Consider the following 19533-nt stretch of genomic DNA (forward strand, 5'->3'; position numbering starts at 1 on the left):
CTGATTAATTAAAATAAAAAATAATAAATTGAGACATATTATTTATTAATTTTTTATAGGAATAATTTATTTGTCATCCTTTTTGAACTATGACTCCCTTACATTTTTATTTTTGATATATAATGATATTTTAATGAAAGGAGTTAAGAGTAAGTTATTTCTAATAAGTTGCTAAGGTAATAAATTAAATGATAATAGTTTTGAAGGTGAAAAAGAAATTATACAGGATGCCATCCGGTGGACTCCGGTGAGATTAAGTAATGGAAAAAAGAAATCCTAACCGGTGGGCCCCAATGACCAATGCCAGCTATAATCCTCTCACTAAATCTCATCTCTTATCGCCACGCCAAATCCAAACCCCGGCTGCACACCCTCTCCACAGACAAAACACCGAAGTCTCTTTCCCAGCCAATAGCCTTCCAAGGTTTCGCTTTTAGTCCTGTTCTCGTTTCTCTCGATCCACAAATCAGGAGGATTCGAAAGTTTTTTGTTTTTTTTGTTTTTCCTCTTCTCTCGACTTTCAACAAATCTATCTCCCAAATCCCTCGATCCTGTTTCTTTCTTTCTTCGACTCGTTCGTCGTCGAGTCGAGTAAGGGAATAGAAATAGAAGCTTAAATGTAGAGCAACGCTAGGAAGAGGAGAGTGATCTGAGAACAGAAGAGGGGGGAGAGAGAGGGAGAGAGAGAGAAAGAGAGAGAGAGAGAGAGAGAGATGCCGCTGGAGGAGTCGCTGCCGAGTACGAAGCGGGCGTTAAGCTTCAGTCCTTCGCGGAGTCCGGCGAGCGCGAGCGCGAGGTTTTACGGGGCGGCGGCGCCGTCGCAGAGGTCCCAGAGATCGTCGCCAGCTGCGGCCAAGAAGCCGCCGGATCCGCTGCGGCGGGCAGTCGCGGACTGCCTCTCGCCGCCGGCGTCGCATCTCCATGGGAGTCCGTCGTCAATCGCCTCCGAGGCCGCGAGGACTCTTCGGGTTGGCCTTCGTTATTTGACTTCTCCTTCATGTTTCCCTTCTAGGAGGTTCTTAAATTTTCTTGATTTGATCCCTAGAGTATAATTCTTGGAGAGTTTATTGCCAATGGCTGGGCGATGTAGTTGGACCGGAGGAAGTTGGTTTCTATGCTATCTGATTGACTGATTTGCTTTGTTGGTTTTTCATTGACGCAATTAAGAGTTAGGTTTTCAATTGTTTCTGGTCTTGTCTGTTATGTATCAGTTCAGCTGCTTGCTTGGAAGACTCTGTTAGGGTTGGTCTTACTGTTTCTGATGCAAATTTATTTGGATAAACTATTGAAAGTTACAAAATATTACCTTTAGCTACTAATTGCACCTAACTTTTGTCTTTTAATGGCGAACAAAGTCAATAAGTAAGTTTGTATTTGTTTGACAAGATATTTGACATCTGCAATTCTGGATTTAATTTGTTAAGTTGGCTACCGGTTATGATCTCAAGTTAATTGATTGGTAGGCAATCTTTAATTCATCTGTATATGGTTTTAGGAGAGAATGAAAACTTTAATTAGGCCACCGTCGAGTGTACCTCTCATATATTTGGGTACTTCCATTTCATAACACATTTGATCTACATGTCTTAGGATTGTGTAGGCTAGAGAAAAGAGACGACACAGGCCATTTACATTGGTTACTCCAATTTAGGCAAACCTTCTATTAGCTTCCAGCTTGTATTGGTCCTTTTAAGAAGGCAAATATTATATTGTGATAGGTACTTTTTTGCTTCTCCTTGGTGATTGTTATGAAACTTCACTTCCCTAAGTACCTTGGTACTAATCTTAAGCCTTATCATTTAGGTGCCTGCAATTCGTTAATGATTTAATTATTAACTTCTCTTGCAAAATGTGTATAAACATTTCTGGACGTTAATTGGTGATGTGCTGGCAGGATTACATAGCCAACCCATCAACTACTGATATGGCATATATTGTACTTGTGGAACATGCACTTGCAGAGAGAGACCGCAGGTAATTTTAGAGTACATGATTTTCTTTTACTGGATTTTATTTGTCATAGGGATGATTATGTAAGTTTATAAACACCTTCGCCACTTAACTATGTGTATGCTGTTATTTCATTCTAAAAAATTGCATTTGCTAAGCATTCCCATGAGCTAGACACTGCAAATAACCTGAAGGGAGAAAGCCTGCAACCATTTAGGGCCTAGACATCATAATTGGTGTATATTGTTTTCCTTTCAATTGAAGTACTTTTCTTACTAAACATATATATTACACTATTACACAAATGGAGAACTATACAGCAATAGCACTTATAGTAGCAGAAAAAAATTAATTAGTCTCAGCCTGTTGGGGAATTAATTGTGTGGGAATCAAAATAATTCTCCTAGACCCGGCTATTTTTATCATTTTATGTTAATTTTTTTTATGCTGATTTCGTATTCTATTGTGCTAGTTATTGCAGTAAAGTTGTTTTTGACTTCAGGATGCTTATTCAGTTTTGGACATTTGGTGATTTTCCAATATTGTTTCTGCAGTCCCTTGTAATTTGAGGGCTTACAATTATTTCTTTTTCGGCCCTAATTCAAGGTTTTCTGTTAAACCAGCCCTGCAGTAGTTCCAAGATGCGTGGCATTACTAAAGCGTTATCTTCTACGGTATGTGATGAGTTACATTTTTCAACTTCTTTTGACATTCATTTGATTCTATGATCTAGTTAGCAAGGAGGAGAAACCGAGAAAGCATAACTAAATTTTATGAAAAGAAATTTCTTCTATTCTTGAAGGATCATTTTAATATTGTTCTCTAGCAGATATATACCAAAGGAGCAGACACTGAGACAGATTGATCTTTTTTGTGTAAATTCCATTGCCAAGTGTGAATCCATGGCAAATCCAAGAGCATCATTGTGGTCTAATTCATTTAGTCAACAATACGGACCATCAGCAGTAATGTCAAATACATTTCTCCCTTCCTCATCAGGGTCCAGTTTTGCATCTGCATCACTTCTGAAGTCCTTAAATTATGTTCGTTCTTTGGTGGCAAGACATATCCCCAGGTTGTCATTCCAGACAATAGTGCAGTCTGGTGCCTCAGGTGCTACAAGACAATCACTTCCATCTCTATCATCTTTATTGAGTAGGTCCTTCACTTCCCAGCTCAGTCCAGAAGTTGTTAGCAGCAGAGACCCCCTTGAATTAAAAGAAGGATCCAGTCCATCTTCTTTAGCAATATCCAATACTGAAAACGTTGATGCTGGGGATAGTAATAAGTATATATTCTTTGACATTTCAAAATGGCGATGGCGTGGGGGTGGAGAAAACCAATCATCATCTGTTATTAAAGAAAGGTACCTTAATCTTGTTCGTTTCTTCTGAACCACTTCACTGTGCAACATATCATTCTCTTGATGCTTTTTTTTTTGTGTTTGAAGTTTGAAACTTGCCTCACTATTTACCACATTGGGAAGATGTGGCAACCTTACTTAATTTTCTTTTGACCCAGTGATGATGTTAGAAGGCTCCAGCACTTGCACACACATGGTTTCTTGGAAGTTGGTGCTGCAGCTCTTTTAGTTGGTGATATGGAGGCCAAGATGAAGGATCAGCCCTGGAAGTATTGTGCGTTTCAAGATTTCCCTGATATTGACCTGTTTCAACCTTCAACAACTGCTGCTACTAATTTTGCATCATCTCATAGCCATTTGAAAGCAATAACTGCCTTAAAACGAATGAGGGCTGGCCCTCATCAAGTTTGGTATGCTTTTTGTATATTTTGGGTTTTATCATTCTTTCTCAATTCTTGATAGCGTGATAAACGAGTTGCCCATTTAATTTATCCCTTTCTTTTCCTGTGAACTTTTTTCTCTTTTCTTAAATTTCAGTTCCTTTAATTGGATTTCGGTGCTGTCATTTTTATTAGTTAGTTATTATTATCAGTTTATCACCCCTCCCAGACATGCGAAGGCAGAAACCTTGTGCACTTGGGCTCCTTTTTCTTATAGTTGTTAGCATAACTCTAAAAAGCTTAAACACGTATACATAAGCATCATAACTGCATGGAGGACTGGCCTACTTATTTGATAATAATGGTACAATGTAATTCATGTCTTTCTTCAAATACCTTTAAGGATATGGTTATACTGTATGATTCAAGAATAGTTTTTACTTATCATTCCTAGTGGAAGATCTCAAATATTAAACCCATTCTATCATGCAGATTTATACGAGGAAAATGACCATATTATGTGAGATATATGATATACATTATTCAGGTTCATTGGCATATATGGTCATAGTAGCTTTCTATGCTGAAATGTTGTTGATGTTGATACTAGATAATGGGAGATTTTATCCATTTAATTTATCTCATTCTTTTCTTTAGGGTTAATGTACCAGAAAGCACCTTCTATCCTCGAGCACGACCCCTGTTTCAGTATAGACACTACAGGTACTTAAACCGAACCTGCTCAAGTTACTCTTTTTGCAACGTGCTAATTGAATCGTTATCTACATGCATTTGGATTTATCATATTGAATTTAGAAAAGAAGTCCAATGATAACTGGTCTGTTCTGACTCACAGAATTTAAATTTTCTTAAGCATTATGGGGACCATTTCTATTCCATCACTTTTTTCTTCAATTTAAAATTTTACCTTTTTCATGCTGCAGATTTAATTTGGCCTTTTTGTTGAAATATGGGAACTTTGATGATAATTTATAAGATTCTGAAATATTCTTTGGATAGAATTTTCTTTTTCTATTGAGAACTTTTGTTCTTTGGATGTACAGGGGTTTCTTTTCAAGTTTTCATTTTAGTGTTTCTGCACTTTGCACAGGGGTTTCTTTTCAAGTTTTCATTTTAGTGTTTCTGCACTTTGCAGCATGCTTTCATGATTAATATTTTCATGCTTAAGAAGAGGCTTTGCCCTCTGAAGCTACATCATGGTTTATGCTTTGAGAAAATGCTGTAGAGTGACTTTCTGAGAGTACCTGATAACTTGTTTTTTCTAACTCTGAAAACCTTTGCTTTTCTCTTTTTATTATCTGAACTTGTGACAGTGAGCAACAACCTTTAAAGTTGAATCCTGCTGAAATTTCTGAGGTAATTGCTGAAGTCTGCTCTGTGTCCTCTTCGACAAATGTGAAGCAGTTGAGTGTATCTTCAAGATTGACTAACCACAGCGGCCAGCCTGCGGATGTTGCCTTCAGTGTCCTCATCAAACTTGTCATTGATATGTATGCTCTAGTAGATTTAAGTGCTTTACGGACTATATATGATTGCTGATTGCTGATTGCTGATTGCTTATGAATTTTTTTCAGTGTAGGTTTAGATCCTGTTTGGAAAGAGTCTGTACATACATAGTTTCATCAATTGCTTGGAGGTCATAACAAATTTAGATTAGATGCTTACTTTTCTTTAAGTTGTTGCCTTAGAACAGCTTTCAATATAACATATATAATTTGAGGAAGCAGTTAGAATAGAACTCAGACCTTGTGGAGCTTTCTATCTCTACCTGTATCACTTTTGAGTCTTTTTTTTCTGAAGAGAACCTTTCTGAGTCACCTTGCGATGAGGAATTTCAAATTATGGAAAGTCACACTAATGTTTTTCTATAATAAGGATTCCCAAACAAGAGTCTTCATCAGGATAAGTATTTATAAGCAGTTTTGATGATAATGTTCTCCAATCACTTTCTCACATAAAATTTAAACAGCTATACTTAATTGCTGCAAACACTAGTGAGTCAGTCACTCATGGTAAAACTCATATTTATGTAGAGCAAATGGAGTTTGTATATATGATTACACAGAAAAAGTAATATATACTTCATTAAAGGGACATCCAAGTACCAGTCAGAAGACTAAAATGATTATTTTGAATCTCAAATACACAAGAAACTTCCAATCAAATGAGGATAGCTTGTTATATAGAGATTAAATTTTAAACAAAATACTCAATTCCATGAAATTAATTATCTACATAAGCTCTTGTAACAAGCGATCCTCATTTGTGCAAATTTGCTTGTTTAGTTCTCCCTGACATACTATCATTAGTGATATTTAAAGACTATCATATAATAAATTGGAAAATTCAAGTCGTTCTGATGCTTTTATACAACTTGATCTATTTATAGGATTCAAACTGTGTGCAGTTGTTTCCCCTACTTCTTCTGTAGTTCTGTGGCTACAAATTATTAAAGTATAACTCCTGAATTATTATAGTCATAATTTTCTTATAGTATCGCTATCTCTTTTGCTTCTTGAGGTATATTTTCTGATTAAAAGGTAATGTTACACATGAATTTGTCTCTATATCTTGAGAATTCTTGTATGACATTTCCATCAGTCTCAAAATGGCTCAATACAAAGAATGAAAGAATTGTTGAAACCAAGTCAAAATGATGTTCTGGAACAAGTTGAAATCAAATCATTGTATCAAGCTTATATTTTATTGAAGTAGCTTGTTTCTTGTGAGCTGATATGATTTATGTTTTCTATCCATCCTTGTAGTAATACCCCAAATGAGTTGTAATATGTCTTTTCTCTTTTGCTGTCTTTGTTCTGCTAAACTGTCTGAAAATAAATTTGCTTTTGTTCAAGAGCATGTTCTTTTCTTGCAGGTATGTGATAGATTCTGGGACTGCTGCTCCTCTCACTCTTTACATGCTAGAGGTGCTGCAAGTGAATTAAGACTTTTTAAAGAAATATTTTCTGAAATTTCTCACTTTGTGGTGTATCTTCCAGGGCATGCTTAGCTCTCCAAATGTCGCCTCGAGAACCCGTGCTTTTGATTTAATTTTAAACCTTGGGGTCCATGCACATTTGCTTGAGCCTATGATACCTGAAGTTGCTCCACTGACAGAAGAAATCGAAGCTTTACAAGATCCTCAGTTGACCAATGAAGAACAAATTGAAGCAGTCGAAAGGAGGAAAACAGAGTCTTTTGTGCAGCAGAAGGGTTCATCTATTGATAATTTTGAATCATGGCTTTTGGTCATACTATTTGAGATTCTCCTTCTACTTGTTCAGGTGATTGTTGGTATAAATTTCACTCATGTTTGTTGAGCTGCACTGTTGTTTTTAAGAACTTATTAGCCAGGGTATATAGGGGATTTCCTGCACCCTTTCCTTGTCTGATATGATGGAAGCCATTCAAGTATTTTTACAGCTTTAAGAGTTATAGTTATGCTAATGCAGACCAAATCTTTTGCCATCAACATGTGGTCCGAAGTAGAACTCTATTATATGATGTTGATTTCATTTCAAAGTTATCCCTTCCTACTAGTATATTAAATGTCGTGGTAGATTCTTTTCTGATATTCATTATTTTAGAATGATAGTTCAATGACTCCTGAAGGAATAAAGCGCTGCAATTTGTGGCTTCTGCACTTTACTTACCATCTGGAACTTCTAGTATGTTTTCTGTCTTGTATAAGTTCCTTAGATGCTTATTGCAGACAGTGGGCATTGTGGTTCATATGATTCTTTTGCTCCATGAGTCAGGAAATAAGACGAAACTTTATCTTTATCAGTAGTCTGTTACAGTTTTTTGAGCCAACAAGATTTGCTTCTTTGTTGAGCTGGCGTTGATGGTAGGTTTCAGAGAACTTATAAGGGAAACCTCAAATATCTCTCTTCCCTGACACTTTAGGAGAAGGGATTTTGTCTAACTGCTAAACTGTCGTGAAATGTCTGAAAAGAAATGTCTTATTTGCTGGACTTCATAAGTATATCAATCAAACTTGGATTTTGTAATGCATATTGCTTCCTCTATGCCAGGGAAGTCTAGCAGCTTTGTTGTTGTTCCTTCTCTGTTCTTTGATTTTCAGTGAAGCTCAGGGGGAGGCAGAAATAAATTATAAATGTCAATATTTGTTTTCATGCACTTATCCTTTCATATTTATGTACTTATTGTATATAAAATATTATTGACTTTGCAGATGGAAGAAAATGAAGAACTTGTATGGGCATCTGCTCTAAGCTGTCTGTTCTACTTTGTTTGCGATAGAGGGAAGATACTAAGAAACAGGCTGGAAGGTCTTAACATAAGGGTAAGAACCTGAATCTTGTACACATTTTTATCTTGTATATGAATTGTCTATCTGCGAAAGGCATCACATTGTGCGATGTTAAGGGTTGGATCTAGGATCTAAGGGGTCATTGTCATACATCTTTCCTTCCTAGACCTTCTATTGACAAGAGCCTCATGCAATAGGACGCCTGCCCTTCTTTTATGAGTTTGCTATGTTGCACAAGTGCCATTTTGCTATTTCATGCGATAGTAGCTGCTGTCAGGTGTTGTTGAATATGCATGTATACTTACTGGCTTAATGTTCTGGAAATTTGAAAGCAATAGTTGTTTCGCTGCTCTATGTCAGTTTGAGTTTGATGACCAGGAGATCTATTAGCCAATGAACTTTCACAATTTTTCTTTTTTTGTTCTCTTTGTAATTGTACTTAGAATTATCAGGGGATTTCACATTAATTTCTCAAAGATCAAAAATTTTATGTTTCTCCAAAAAAGAGAAGGAAAAGAAAAGGTTGCTGCATGGTTGCATATGTCAACCTGGATAGTATCTTGCAAGAACCTGCATCACAAACAGCTTCGAGGGATAGATGAAACAAGGTGGATCATTTAGATCCTGTAAATAGTTGTGCCAGATTTCAGAAGGCTGAAACTGAAATAATTTGGAGAAATTGCAAAGATAAGTAAAGAACTACATTCCATTCACTAAAGCTGGATACATCCCTTGAAGATAACTTGGACATTACCATCTTGAGAAGTCATTGCTCAGAGCATCTTTTGGCAATTGCAGTGTGTTTATATAGATATTTTCTATTTGCATGCATCACCGATATAGTTTATGTCATTCTGACTGCTTTCCATCAGGTTATTAGGGCACTCCTTGAAATCAGTAGAGAGCATTCATGGGCAGAAGTAGTGCACTGCAGGCTTATTTGCTTGTTGACAAACATGTTCTATCAAGTATCAGATGGACCTGCCAAAGCTGTTTCAGATAGTACAATATTTCTTGTTGAACAAGTTGATCTTCTTGGTGGAATAGACTTCATCTGTCTTGAGGTAAATCCATGTTGGATATTTTAGTGAGTTTTTAGTATGAAAGTTCCTTACTTTGATGGTTTATGCCGCATCATTCCTTGCTTCATAACTGACTGCTGCGTTGGAATAAATTTGAGCACTTCAGTTAGTCATGAACAGATTAACTTTTGTTTTATATTATTATCAAGGGAATCCAAAATTCTGCTGACTTGGAATGTATTATGACATGTGATATGTCAAAGGTCTGATTGCAGTACTTTTTGAATCAGAGGTAAAATTTTTGGTAGCAAATTTTGTTATTTACTTATTTGTGGTTGGTATTTGGTCATGTTTGGGAAGCAGTGGTCCTCCTGCTAGGACAGTAGTTAACAATAATATGTGCGGCCTGCATACTAATTGTCTCACCACTTGTTTACTCATCCTATATTAGAAACATGTCTTTACCCGACAGCTATTCCTTGCTACAAAGAACTTACTTGAAGGTACTCTGTCACGCTGCAGTTCTAGATATGCCATATTCTCTATTTTGGTTTTCCTACAGGGAGGAGGCAGCAAAGCAAATGATTTAGCTAGCGATGCTTCCTTTTTGATGCTCCAGTCTTTCCCCACCTTATTTTCCTAAGCATGCTTTCTAGTTCCTTGCTTCAGCATCTAGCTGATGTATATAACCTTGTTCTCTCTATTGCTGTGCAGTACTCACGGGCTAACTCAAGAGAAGAAAAGTGTGATCTGTTTCTCATTCTGTTGGACTATGTTCTGCATCAAATAAATGAAGCATGCTTGGCTGGTGGTTTCTCTACTTATGCCTATGATGAAATTCAACCTCTTGCTTCCCTGCTTACTCTTGCAGATGGACCCGAGGCTTTTTACATTACTGTGAAGCATGGGGTCCGAGGCATTGGAGAGGTTTTGAGGTCATCTATCTCTGCAGCTTTACAACAATCACCAGATTATGAGCGCCTAAACTTGGTAATTTCTCTTCATGAATGTTATATTTTATTCTTGCTTGAGAAGAAATTATATGGGAAAAGGTAAAATGCAAAGAAACTTTTAATCGGATATCTTTAGCTGTTCTTCTATTGCTATAGGTCCCAATATATGCACGATCAGTACTTTTCATTCTGATATTTATTGTACTTCATACTCTCTCTCTCTCTCTCTCTCTCTCTCTCTATATATATATATATATATACAAACATTTCTATGTTTGTACTCTTCTTTTGCTGATTGTCAGAACTTGTTTCTGGAGCTTTATTTATCCTTTGAAGGAAGTTTTTAGTTGATCAAAGTTTTGCCATGCAATTAGCAGCCTACTTGCAATAGGTAGAGGCTGAAAGAGACTATTTATGAATGTGTGACAGTGTTATAGTTTATCAATTCTAACAAGCGAACAACTTCTCAATATTCATAAAACTAAGAAAACTAAGCCTACTACACAAGCATTTGCCAGCACCTATCTGGAAATTGATGTCAAATTCATGTGAAGACAAAATATTATAGAAGAGACTTTCTATTTAAGCTATAGGGCCAGACAGGAAAGCAGCTGGAATTACCCTTCCTAGTTGTGGTTTGGGAATAATCTACAAGGAGAAAGAAGACAAATTTCTACTTTAGATTTGATGCAAAATGTTAAATCAATCTTAAATTGATGCACTTTATACTCATGTCAATGTTGCATCACTTGTTTAATCTAACCGAGCTTTCTTATCTGTAGCTCTTGGATAAGATCACAAGGAAACTTGACACAACTGTTAGTACATTCACCCGGTTAGACAATGAGTTCTCTTATATGATTCGGATAACAAAGTCTTACAAGTCTTTTAGCAGTATTGAGGACGGATGTGGAGATGTCGATGTTGCCTTGAAAGCCAGATTTTCCTGGGCTACATTGCATTCACTTCTTCATTCAGATACTTCAGCTTATCGACATCATGGTTATATTTGGCTAGTTGAACTGCTTCTTGCAGAAATCAGTGAGGACACAAAAAGCAGTATATGGAGTAATATCAAGAAATTGCAACAGCAAATTGGAGTTGCTGGAAGTCAAGATTCATCTTGTTCAGAAGTTCCACTGCCCATTTCTATACTTTGTGGTCTTTTAAAGTCAAAATACAACTTCATCAGATGGGGCTTCCTCTTTGTTTTGGAGAAATTTCTCATGCGCTGCAAATTATTGCTGGATGAAAGCGAGGTGCAACACATAAACCATGAACAGGCAGTTGCTCATCATTGTGAAAACCGCTTGGATAAAGCTACTGCAGTTATAGACATAATGAGTAGTGCTTTAGGGCTTGTGTTTCAAAAAAATGAGACAGACCATATCAACATCTTGAAGGTATCTGTTATTGTTTATTATGAGTCTATTATTTTGCTATATATCTACCTGACTTTCCAACAATAAGCTCCATCTGAAACGCCTTAGAATTACATTTCCAAAAACCTTCTGGGGAAATTGAGCAACTTTGACCTGTTGTTGCTTTTCTTCTTTATGATATTGTCCCCAAGAAATTAGCATTCAAAATTGATGAATATTAATCTGATTTGTCATACTCTTAACTTATTCATGTTATGCAAGAAATTCCTCTTTACTTGATTTGGATAATTTTGGCTTTCATTTAGACATGTAAGTTCCAATATTTATTTCCAACTTTTGTTCATCTTTTCAATCTTATACAACTAGAAACCCAGACATATTTGTTCTTCAGGAACTAACCAATATTCACAGTTTCAAGCAAATGCCAAAAGAGAGTATATGAATGCATTTGCATTACATTTGGTTTTCCTTCAGTGTTTGTATTCTCTGACTTCAATCGTCATATGTACAGATGTGCGACATGTTGTTTTCTCAATTATGCTTGAGACTTCCTTCCACAAACAAAATGCCTCTAGGGGATCTTAAGAGCCTCGGTCATCTTTTTGGTTGTACAAATAAAATCCGTGAGGGTGATATGGAGGCTCATGTGTCACAAAGAACAGTACAAAATAAGAATCTTTGCAAAAATGAGCTGCCACAAAATGCTAGCATCAATCAATCAGTTGAACCGACCCGAATATGTGAGACAACATCAATGGCAGCACTGCTTTTACGAGGACATGCCATAGCTCCAATGCAGCTTGTGGCCCGTGTTCCAGCACCATTGTTCTTCTGGCCGTTAATACAACTTGCTGGTGCAGCAACAGATGATATTGCATTAGGTATTGCTGTTGGAAGCACAGGAAGAGGGAATCTACCTGGTGCTACATCAGATATACGAGCAGCACTTCTTTTACTTCTAATTGGCAAATGCACTGCTGATCAAGAAGCATTTCTTGAAGTTGAAGGCAAAGAATTCTTTAGGTAACATTTCAACAACCTATGCTGCACACTCTATATAAACTACTTTAAATACAATTAAGTTATATTTGTTTAAATAATGGCAGGGGGCTTCTAGATGATACAGACTCCAGGGTAGCATATTATTCTGCTGCTTTTCTTTTGAAGGTATGCAATATTTTCCTCAGTCACTTAATAGTTTTATACCACAATATTTACTTCGTAAACTCTGCGTTCACAGAGGATGATGACAGAAGAACCTGATAACTACCAGCGCATGCTTCAAAGTCTTATTTCCAAAGCGCAACAGGTTGAGTCTCTCACTAGCTTCTTGAAGTCCTGTTATTTGAGCAATTACACAAAGGTGCATCCATTTGTTATTTACATTTAGCAAGTACTAACTCATTATTGATTCCATAACCAGAGCAACAACGAAAAACTTTTGGAGAATCCTTATCTTCAAATGCGTGGAATACTACAACTGTCAAATGATCTTGGAGCTCAATAGATCTTTTGAATTGTATCAGATTTGGTTCTTTCATGTGTAGAAACTGTTGAGGAGGAGCTGGTGGCACTTGAAACCTTCTTGTGTTTGAACACCATGCAAGGGAGAACATCTGGTCAGGATTTGGCTCCGTTTAACAGTAAGGTACTTATAATTTCTTTGTTTTCAGTAGATTTCGTAAGATTCGAGTTCTTTATGTTAAAGATCCGGTAATGCCCAAAAGATTGTGATATTAGTCCAGAACAGTCACATATGTTATTCCTGTTTACCTGTATATAATAGAGATTATGTATTTGTTTCATGAGATCTTTGCTTTTTTTAACTGTCTGCAGGCTCTTTAAGATCTAAATTTTTGTTTGGATAAGATCTCTGCAGTTCACCTCTCTAAACTCCTTTATATTTAAGTAGATGAATATGAATGTAATGTCTACTTCTAGGTTTTAACTGATGTACTCTGCGACAATTCTTTTACAGGTCCTTGAGCAGACCTTGTATATTAGCACTTCAGGCGGATAAGCTTAGCTGCCACACAGCATGCCATGTACAGGAGACCTGCTGAGTTACTTTATTCATTTATTGATTTAGTTATTTTCTTCTGCCAGTCACCATCAGAAGAAGAATGTCTTTCTGATTCATGTTCAGGTGCCACCTGTTCCCTCCACTAGTCTCACGGTCTAATTATGTGGATGTCCAGAATTTGCAATCTTTTTCACTTGGAAGCAGCCCATAATTTGTATGGTTACAGGTAAACCTGACCGGCATATGAAGATGGTGCTCGTCAATATGAGAACCAGCTACTTCTGCCATAAAATTTTGTAATCCTACCTGTAATACCGAGGTTCATGCAATTTTTTTAGGCATCCTCGGAAAATAAAGTTTCTCCTGGTGTACTTTCATCGAATATCTCTTCCACACCTGAGATATTCGTCTTGTATAATATCGTAATCAGGAAGTGAAGGTCAGAACATTTTCGGACAACAATGTCACGTATGGCGGGCTAGTAGTTGTCTGTTTTGATCTTTGTACCGGACTATAACTATGCAAATGTGTGAATCTTAGGTCACACAGTTTTGCTTGCATTTATTTTATTTTATTTTATTTTGGAGTTCTTTATTGTAGGATTTTCGTAGAGATGTAAAAACATGTACCAAATTTTTGCTGCAGTGAAATCAAAGTTTTGTTCTGTATGACTCTTTTTGCTATTTATTAATTTTTGTTTCTTTCAAACAGATGAAGGTAAAGCTTAGGTATGTCGTTTGATTTTGAATGTCAAATATATTGCTCAAGGTACGAAGCCTGTTAAAATAGTTGTGTGTCTTAGTACATTGACAAAACGTTTTCCTAGAAGGCCTATCCTGTTGAAATAGGTTCATGTTAACAAGCATTGGAGATTGTACAGATGTAGCCAGATTTTAGTCAGCTTACTATCCATTTGATATGTTGTGTGTGGCTTAGCTAGATCAATACCCCACAAGGTTTTATTGCCATGCTTTGATGCATCTTCATGTATCTGAACAAATTGCATTGTTGATTAATTAAAGATGTTACTATCATCAAAACAAATAGAAACTTAGTCTAAGCATTTGCTTGTGAATTAAATCGAAGGTATTCCATATTTATTAACCTTGATAAATGCCTACTTGGCTATGAAGTAGGTCCGGCCTTCTCCTCCTCATCCAGACGTAGACGTCTGGGCATCAATCGACCGATAGGTACGTGTCACCCACAAGATGTTCCTCTCACGATCCACCGAGCTTTGAACTTTCCCGTTTAGTCTCATTTTATCCATTCAAATTTCCTTATTCCCAAGTTTCCAAGCTCTAGTCCGCAAGTAATTTCGTGCTTATTCTCGGTCGTTTCTTTGTCGCGTTTCGTTATCATCCTTAACCCCCCCCCCCATTTATTCGGTATAAGAGTTGACGCGTATCGAGAACGTCCGCTCCGACGAGGCAAGGAATCCTAAGAGCTTTACTTTTAATTAGTCGGGTCGATGAGGAGTTCGAGCGGCCTCTAGAAATCCCGGAGCGTACTACCTCCTCCGTCTCAAATCTAGGGTTTCGGATTTTACTTGGCTAATTTTACGAGCGAGCGGTCCCTTTGATTTCTCCTCGGAGCACGATCGCGGTGGACTGGGTTAGGGTTTCGCTGTCCTTCTCAAATGCTCTTTCCTTGGGGAAAATGAATCGGAGATTGGATTATCTCACCGCCCTCACGCAAGAGATCGAGAAAAAACTGCAAAAGGTTAGATTCTATATTTAATTTAATTAATTATTGGAGGAAATTTTCTTCACTATCTTGACGTTGGAGAGTTTAGTTGATTCTTGTTTTGCATGTGATCCTATTTAATTCAAGATGTGTTAATGATCTTTCTTTATGTTTGCAGGCATTGATCTCTCGATCTCAGCCACTCGAACTTTTACAGCAATTGTTTGCTGATATAGCTCTGGAAGTTGACGATCGAGCCCGAGGTAGAGTTGGTTCAATTTTTTATAATTTTAGGTTTTAGAAGATGGTATTTGTGGAGTATGCTATGCATTTAGGCTAGGTTCTGGATGTTTGTGAGCTTTGGATGCGATTAGATTCAGTTTACCGTTCTCGTCCTTGATTGATGTTTAATTAGAAGGAAGAATTTGGTTTAAAGTGTAGAAGGATTATATTGCATTCTCTGACTTTAGGATAAGTGCTTGTTCCTTATTTCATGAATATAAATGATACCAACACCTGACTATGTCCCATCTTTCTCCCATTCTTTGAATCGCTTTTGATTTTCTCTTCAATGAGCGTGATTAATTTAGGAGATTTTAAGCTGCTTCTTCCAATTAGCAGGCTGTGTAATCAGGTCATGTCTATCTCTTAAACTTTAACATGTATGTACGCTCTAACTGCATTATTAGATTATTAAGTGGCTTTATTTCTTGATGTTCTTCTTCCACGAATGAAACTGAGCTTGCTTCGTATTGTTAATCTATTTATTGGATATGCATTTGTTAATTCCTAATGTTTCTTTTTAAGGATAAACAATTGTACAGATTAGGCAGATTTGAGCCAATTCATGTTTATGACTTTTTATTGCATATGAACTGATCTTGGTGCAATGGTGCTTCTTATTTTACTAAATTTTTGTCCCAAATGAATACAGACATAATTCTCAATAGGGATGATGATGATCTTGCTGTGGTAGCTGACAGAGAGGAAAATTGCCTATGCTTTTATGAGGTTCTCGCTGACCATTATGTTAGGGCTCCTGAGAATGGGAAGCGCATTTTAGATTTGATAGTCCAAGTCTGGAGCCTGTCATTCGCGTCACATATATTTGCCCTTCTTTTCCATAAATGGGTATGTTCACAGTTGTTACATAAGTACATTACTGGTTGTTCAATGATCTCTACCGATTAGATACTTCCACTTGAAGATGGTTTTAAGAGTTTGTATATATGATATAGTACCCTACTGCCATAATACTCTTTAACTGTGGATAGCAACAATTAAATTTGATGTCAGTAAAGAAGAATAAATAGATGGAGGTACTTTTCTATAATTTTTCTACCAGTTTATCTTACCAGATGTAATAATGTTTTGTGGCTCATTTTACTGTTTGTCTTAGTGCCTTGTGAGGGCGAAGAAAATATAGATGAGTGATGCCACCTTCCTGCTTGCAGTTGTTTGAATTTCCTCTTGACAATAGCGATGCCTTGCTACGTTATGGGTCTGCACTTGTTCAAGGTGCTACTAATGTTTTCTGGTATGGATTAACAGTTTAATCTAATGCCTCTGTGATTATTAATTTTGTTCTTGTGTTACTTACACTGAGTACAATAGGTAGTGCCCAGGTCAATATTCTGTTTTCTTAGAATGTGATCACCTTATTATGCTCTCCAGTGCATTACTGATCTATTCCATTTGCCGGACAAGTATTTGTTGGTGTATAATTTACTCGTTATTTTTTGATATCTTCATGTAACAATGTCCTCCCAGTTGTTCCTTCGTGAACTTCTCTAGTGCTTATCAGTGAGTTTGTATTTACAGGATTGACATACAGACAAACACAAGGCGATTCTTATCCTTGTTTCATGTGAGATATTATTTTCTATCTAGTTAATTCACTTATTGACCTCTCATTTGTCTCTTTTTATTCATTTCATCATGTTGTTATCTAAACTCCAGTGGAACTTTCTTTAAAACAGTATCTCCTTGTGGAGGTCGTGTTACTCCCTGACCGTCTTAGGAAAATTTCGTTACAGGTTATGCTTGTCCTTTTCACTTTTAAGTTAAATTTCAGATTTTATGCTCAATAACCAAGTGAGGTGATGCTGTCAAAACTTTCCACATTATGTCATTGATTAAAAGTTAAACCTATGATTTTTCAGGCTCAGCGAGATCTTTATCTTCTGATTTCCAGGTTTATTCTATTTTACGATCAAGGTCTGTTTTCTTTGGTAGTTTGTTTATTCTCTTATCTAGTGTTTATTATGATGTTTAGCATGTTATATGACATGTAGATGACTTGCTGGAAAGTTTTTTTGAGCAATTTCCTGCCTTCCCGAATGCTTTCCTGGTTGGTGGTCCAGCAGACTTTTTTGTTATTGAACTGACAGATCAGGTTGCGCACTCAATAAAACAATAATAATCTTTGTTTGTCGCCATTGCTTCAGTGACTTGACAATTCTTTAGTTCCTTATATATCTTTTGTGTCTCCAGCTTCAGAAGTTAAAAGTTGAGCCAGTACTTCTGCATTACCTCGCTCGCTTGAGCATCCTTCAAGGTTGTTGTTTAGATCAAAAATCCCATTCGTAGATATTAAAAGAATCCAAGCACCAGATTGTATCAACATGTTTTTGTAACCATTTATAATAGGATTGGAATTGAGGATGACTACAAGCATACGATTGAAGGCATGCCTCTACAGTTTCACGTCGCCTGGAGGTCCAACATATCCAACAAGAGCTGTGCGGCATGCTGCCTGGAACACGTTGGATTTGCTTTTCCCTGTGAGTACATTTATCTGTAACACTTTGAAGAGGCTTCACATCAAGTAGTCAGATGTCTTGACTCTTGAATATGCTTTGAAGAATTATTTGCTCATACAAGTGATATTGGTTTTAGACTTTCATTTAGGTCCATAATTTTTTCGTACTGAAACAGGTCGGGCGTTATCCGCGGCATGTCATAAGCCTCTTCTTTCGGCTCCTTTATCCTTGGTATTGGCCCTCTTCTTGTTGGAACTTCATAAGGACTTGCGTTTGGACTCTTCTTTATTTCATACTGAATCTTATAGCTTCTGGTTGGGAAAATATGAGGTCTAAGACTGCATAAGCGAGATGCAAAGCTACACAAGAGTGCCGTGTCGGATTTTGTTTGTCAATCAAATTGCATTTATCAGTTGTTTTGTGGGCTAAATAAATCCGTTCAGTTTGCAGTCATTGGCTTTACTTCACGTCCGAACATTAAATACGTCAATTGTTATTTTACCTTGTTTTAATCAACTATTATTTCAATTACTCTTTCTCTTCTCTCATCATCTATTCGTTATAAAATTTTTTTTAATTATAATTATAATTTTATATCATATATATTATATATACAATAACTTTACTGATATAAACTCTTAGTCTAGTTTTCTATATTAGTATTGGTCTACGAGGCCTGATGGGAGAAGCTCAAGAACCAGAACTAATAAACAGATGTATGAATTGTCGAGCACGCAAATCAAAGTTTCATTCGAGATTTACTCACGGAGAATGCTAAAGGGATCTATAAAGAGCATACGAATAACAAAGAAGCAACGAGTTATAAATAAAGTACGGCCTTATCGGAAACAGTAGTTGAAAGAACAGTAGACCACACACAATCTTCAATTTTACACAAGGGGATCAGTTTAACTCTAATTCTTCTGCATAAGTGACCACTGAAATGTTGGCAAACAGACTTACTAAAAGATTTTATTTGACATAATAAACACCTGAAAAGAAACCAGCACGCTTACCAGTAAGTACGTACGTTCATTGCAGGCTTCCATATAAGATCAGCCTTTAATCTGATTAATTTTGACGACCAGCTAGTGCAATATGACTATATGTTCCGTGGAAGGGCACACACGTGGATCGGATGCAAGTGTTCCGGAGAGCAGAAAATATCATGTATCACAGTCACAGTCCAACCTGCGGTAACTAGGCAGCATGGCCGCTCTAGCACATGCACGGTCTCCTCCAGCTCCATATTTATCGCACTGATCATCCATTTGTACTATGCATGAGCTAGTGAAATAGTAAAGCATGCAGCAAAGGCGTACTGATTCCGGAGGCAACTTAAATAAGAACAAGAGCTATAAGTACACTTCATGTTTGGACTGAGAAACCTGCAATCGACGGGATGGCTTGATTTTACAACGTCTATACCTTAGGAGGAGAAAAGGTATCATAGGAGCAAGGCCAACCACTCGACCTAGTAAAATAAATATGAGAAGGTGTGTCAGTTGCAAAATGAAAAGAGCAGAGAATATAAAAAGAAAAAGGTAGACATACAACATACCTTCACTCAGTCAGGACTGCAACTGAAAGGATGAATTTTTTTGATATATATGCACATGCCGCATCTTTCCTTCATTTAGCTAGCAAAATTTTCTGACTGATAATACTAATATGGTCCTCACTATTATAATGGAAGAGAAGTAGCCAAGTGAAATGAT

General features: G+C 36.8%; 2 protein-coding genes across 2 annotated transcripts; both read left to right on the forward strand.

Moving 5' to 3' along the window:
- Window positions 1-566: 566 nt before the first annotated feature.
- On the forward strand, window positions 567-14035 carry LOC140782289 (uncharacterized). Its single transcript, XM_073128778.1, has 18 exons — window positions 567-968; window positions 1895-1974; window positions 2574-2624; window positions 2780-3316; window positions 3472-3723; window positions 4351-4416; window positions 5028-5204; window positions 6590-6641; window positions 6714-6998; window positions 7910-8020; window positions 8860-9051; window positions 9724-9999; window positions 10745-11365; window positions 11856-12367; window positions 12451-12511; window positions 12585-12653; window positions 12768-12992; window positions 13323-14035. The coding sequence occupies exons 1-17, from the start codon at window positions 714-716 to the stop codon at window positions 12849-12851; spliced, it is 3681 nt and encodes a 1226-aa protein (XP_072984879.1). The 5' UTR covers window positions 567-713; the 3' UTR covers window positions 12852-12992; window positions 13323-14035.
- Window positions 14036-14750: 715 nt separating this feature from the next.
- LOC140782705 (uncharacterized) lies at window positions 14751-18346 on the forward strand. Its single transcript, XM_073129426.1, has 11 exons — window positions 14751-15089; window positions 15232-15316; window positions 15988-16184; window positions 16508-16590; window positions 16875-16920; window positions 17033-17089; window positions 17216-17270; window positions 17348-17448; window positions 17547-17610; window positions 17703-17836; window positions 17991-18346. The coding sequence occupies exons 1-11, from the start codon at window positions 15027-15029 to the stop codon at window positions 18159-18161; spliced, it is 1056 nt and encodes a 351-aa protein (XP_072985527.1). The 5' UTR covers window positions 14751-15026; the 3' UTR covers window positions 18162-18346.
- The last annotated feature ends 1187 nt before the right edge of the window (window positions 18347-19533 follow it).

This window comes from Typha latifolia, chromosome 2, assembly GCF_019914945.1.
Source record: "Typha latifolia isolate L0001 chromosome 2, TyphaL0001v2, whole genome shotgun sequence".
Taxonomy (NCBI): Eukaryota; Viridiplantae; Streptophyta; class Magnoliopsida; order Poales; family Typhaceae; genus Typha; species Typha latifolia.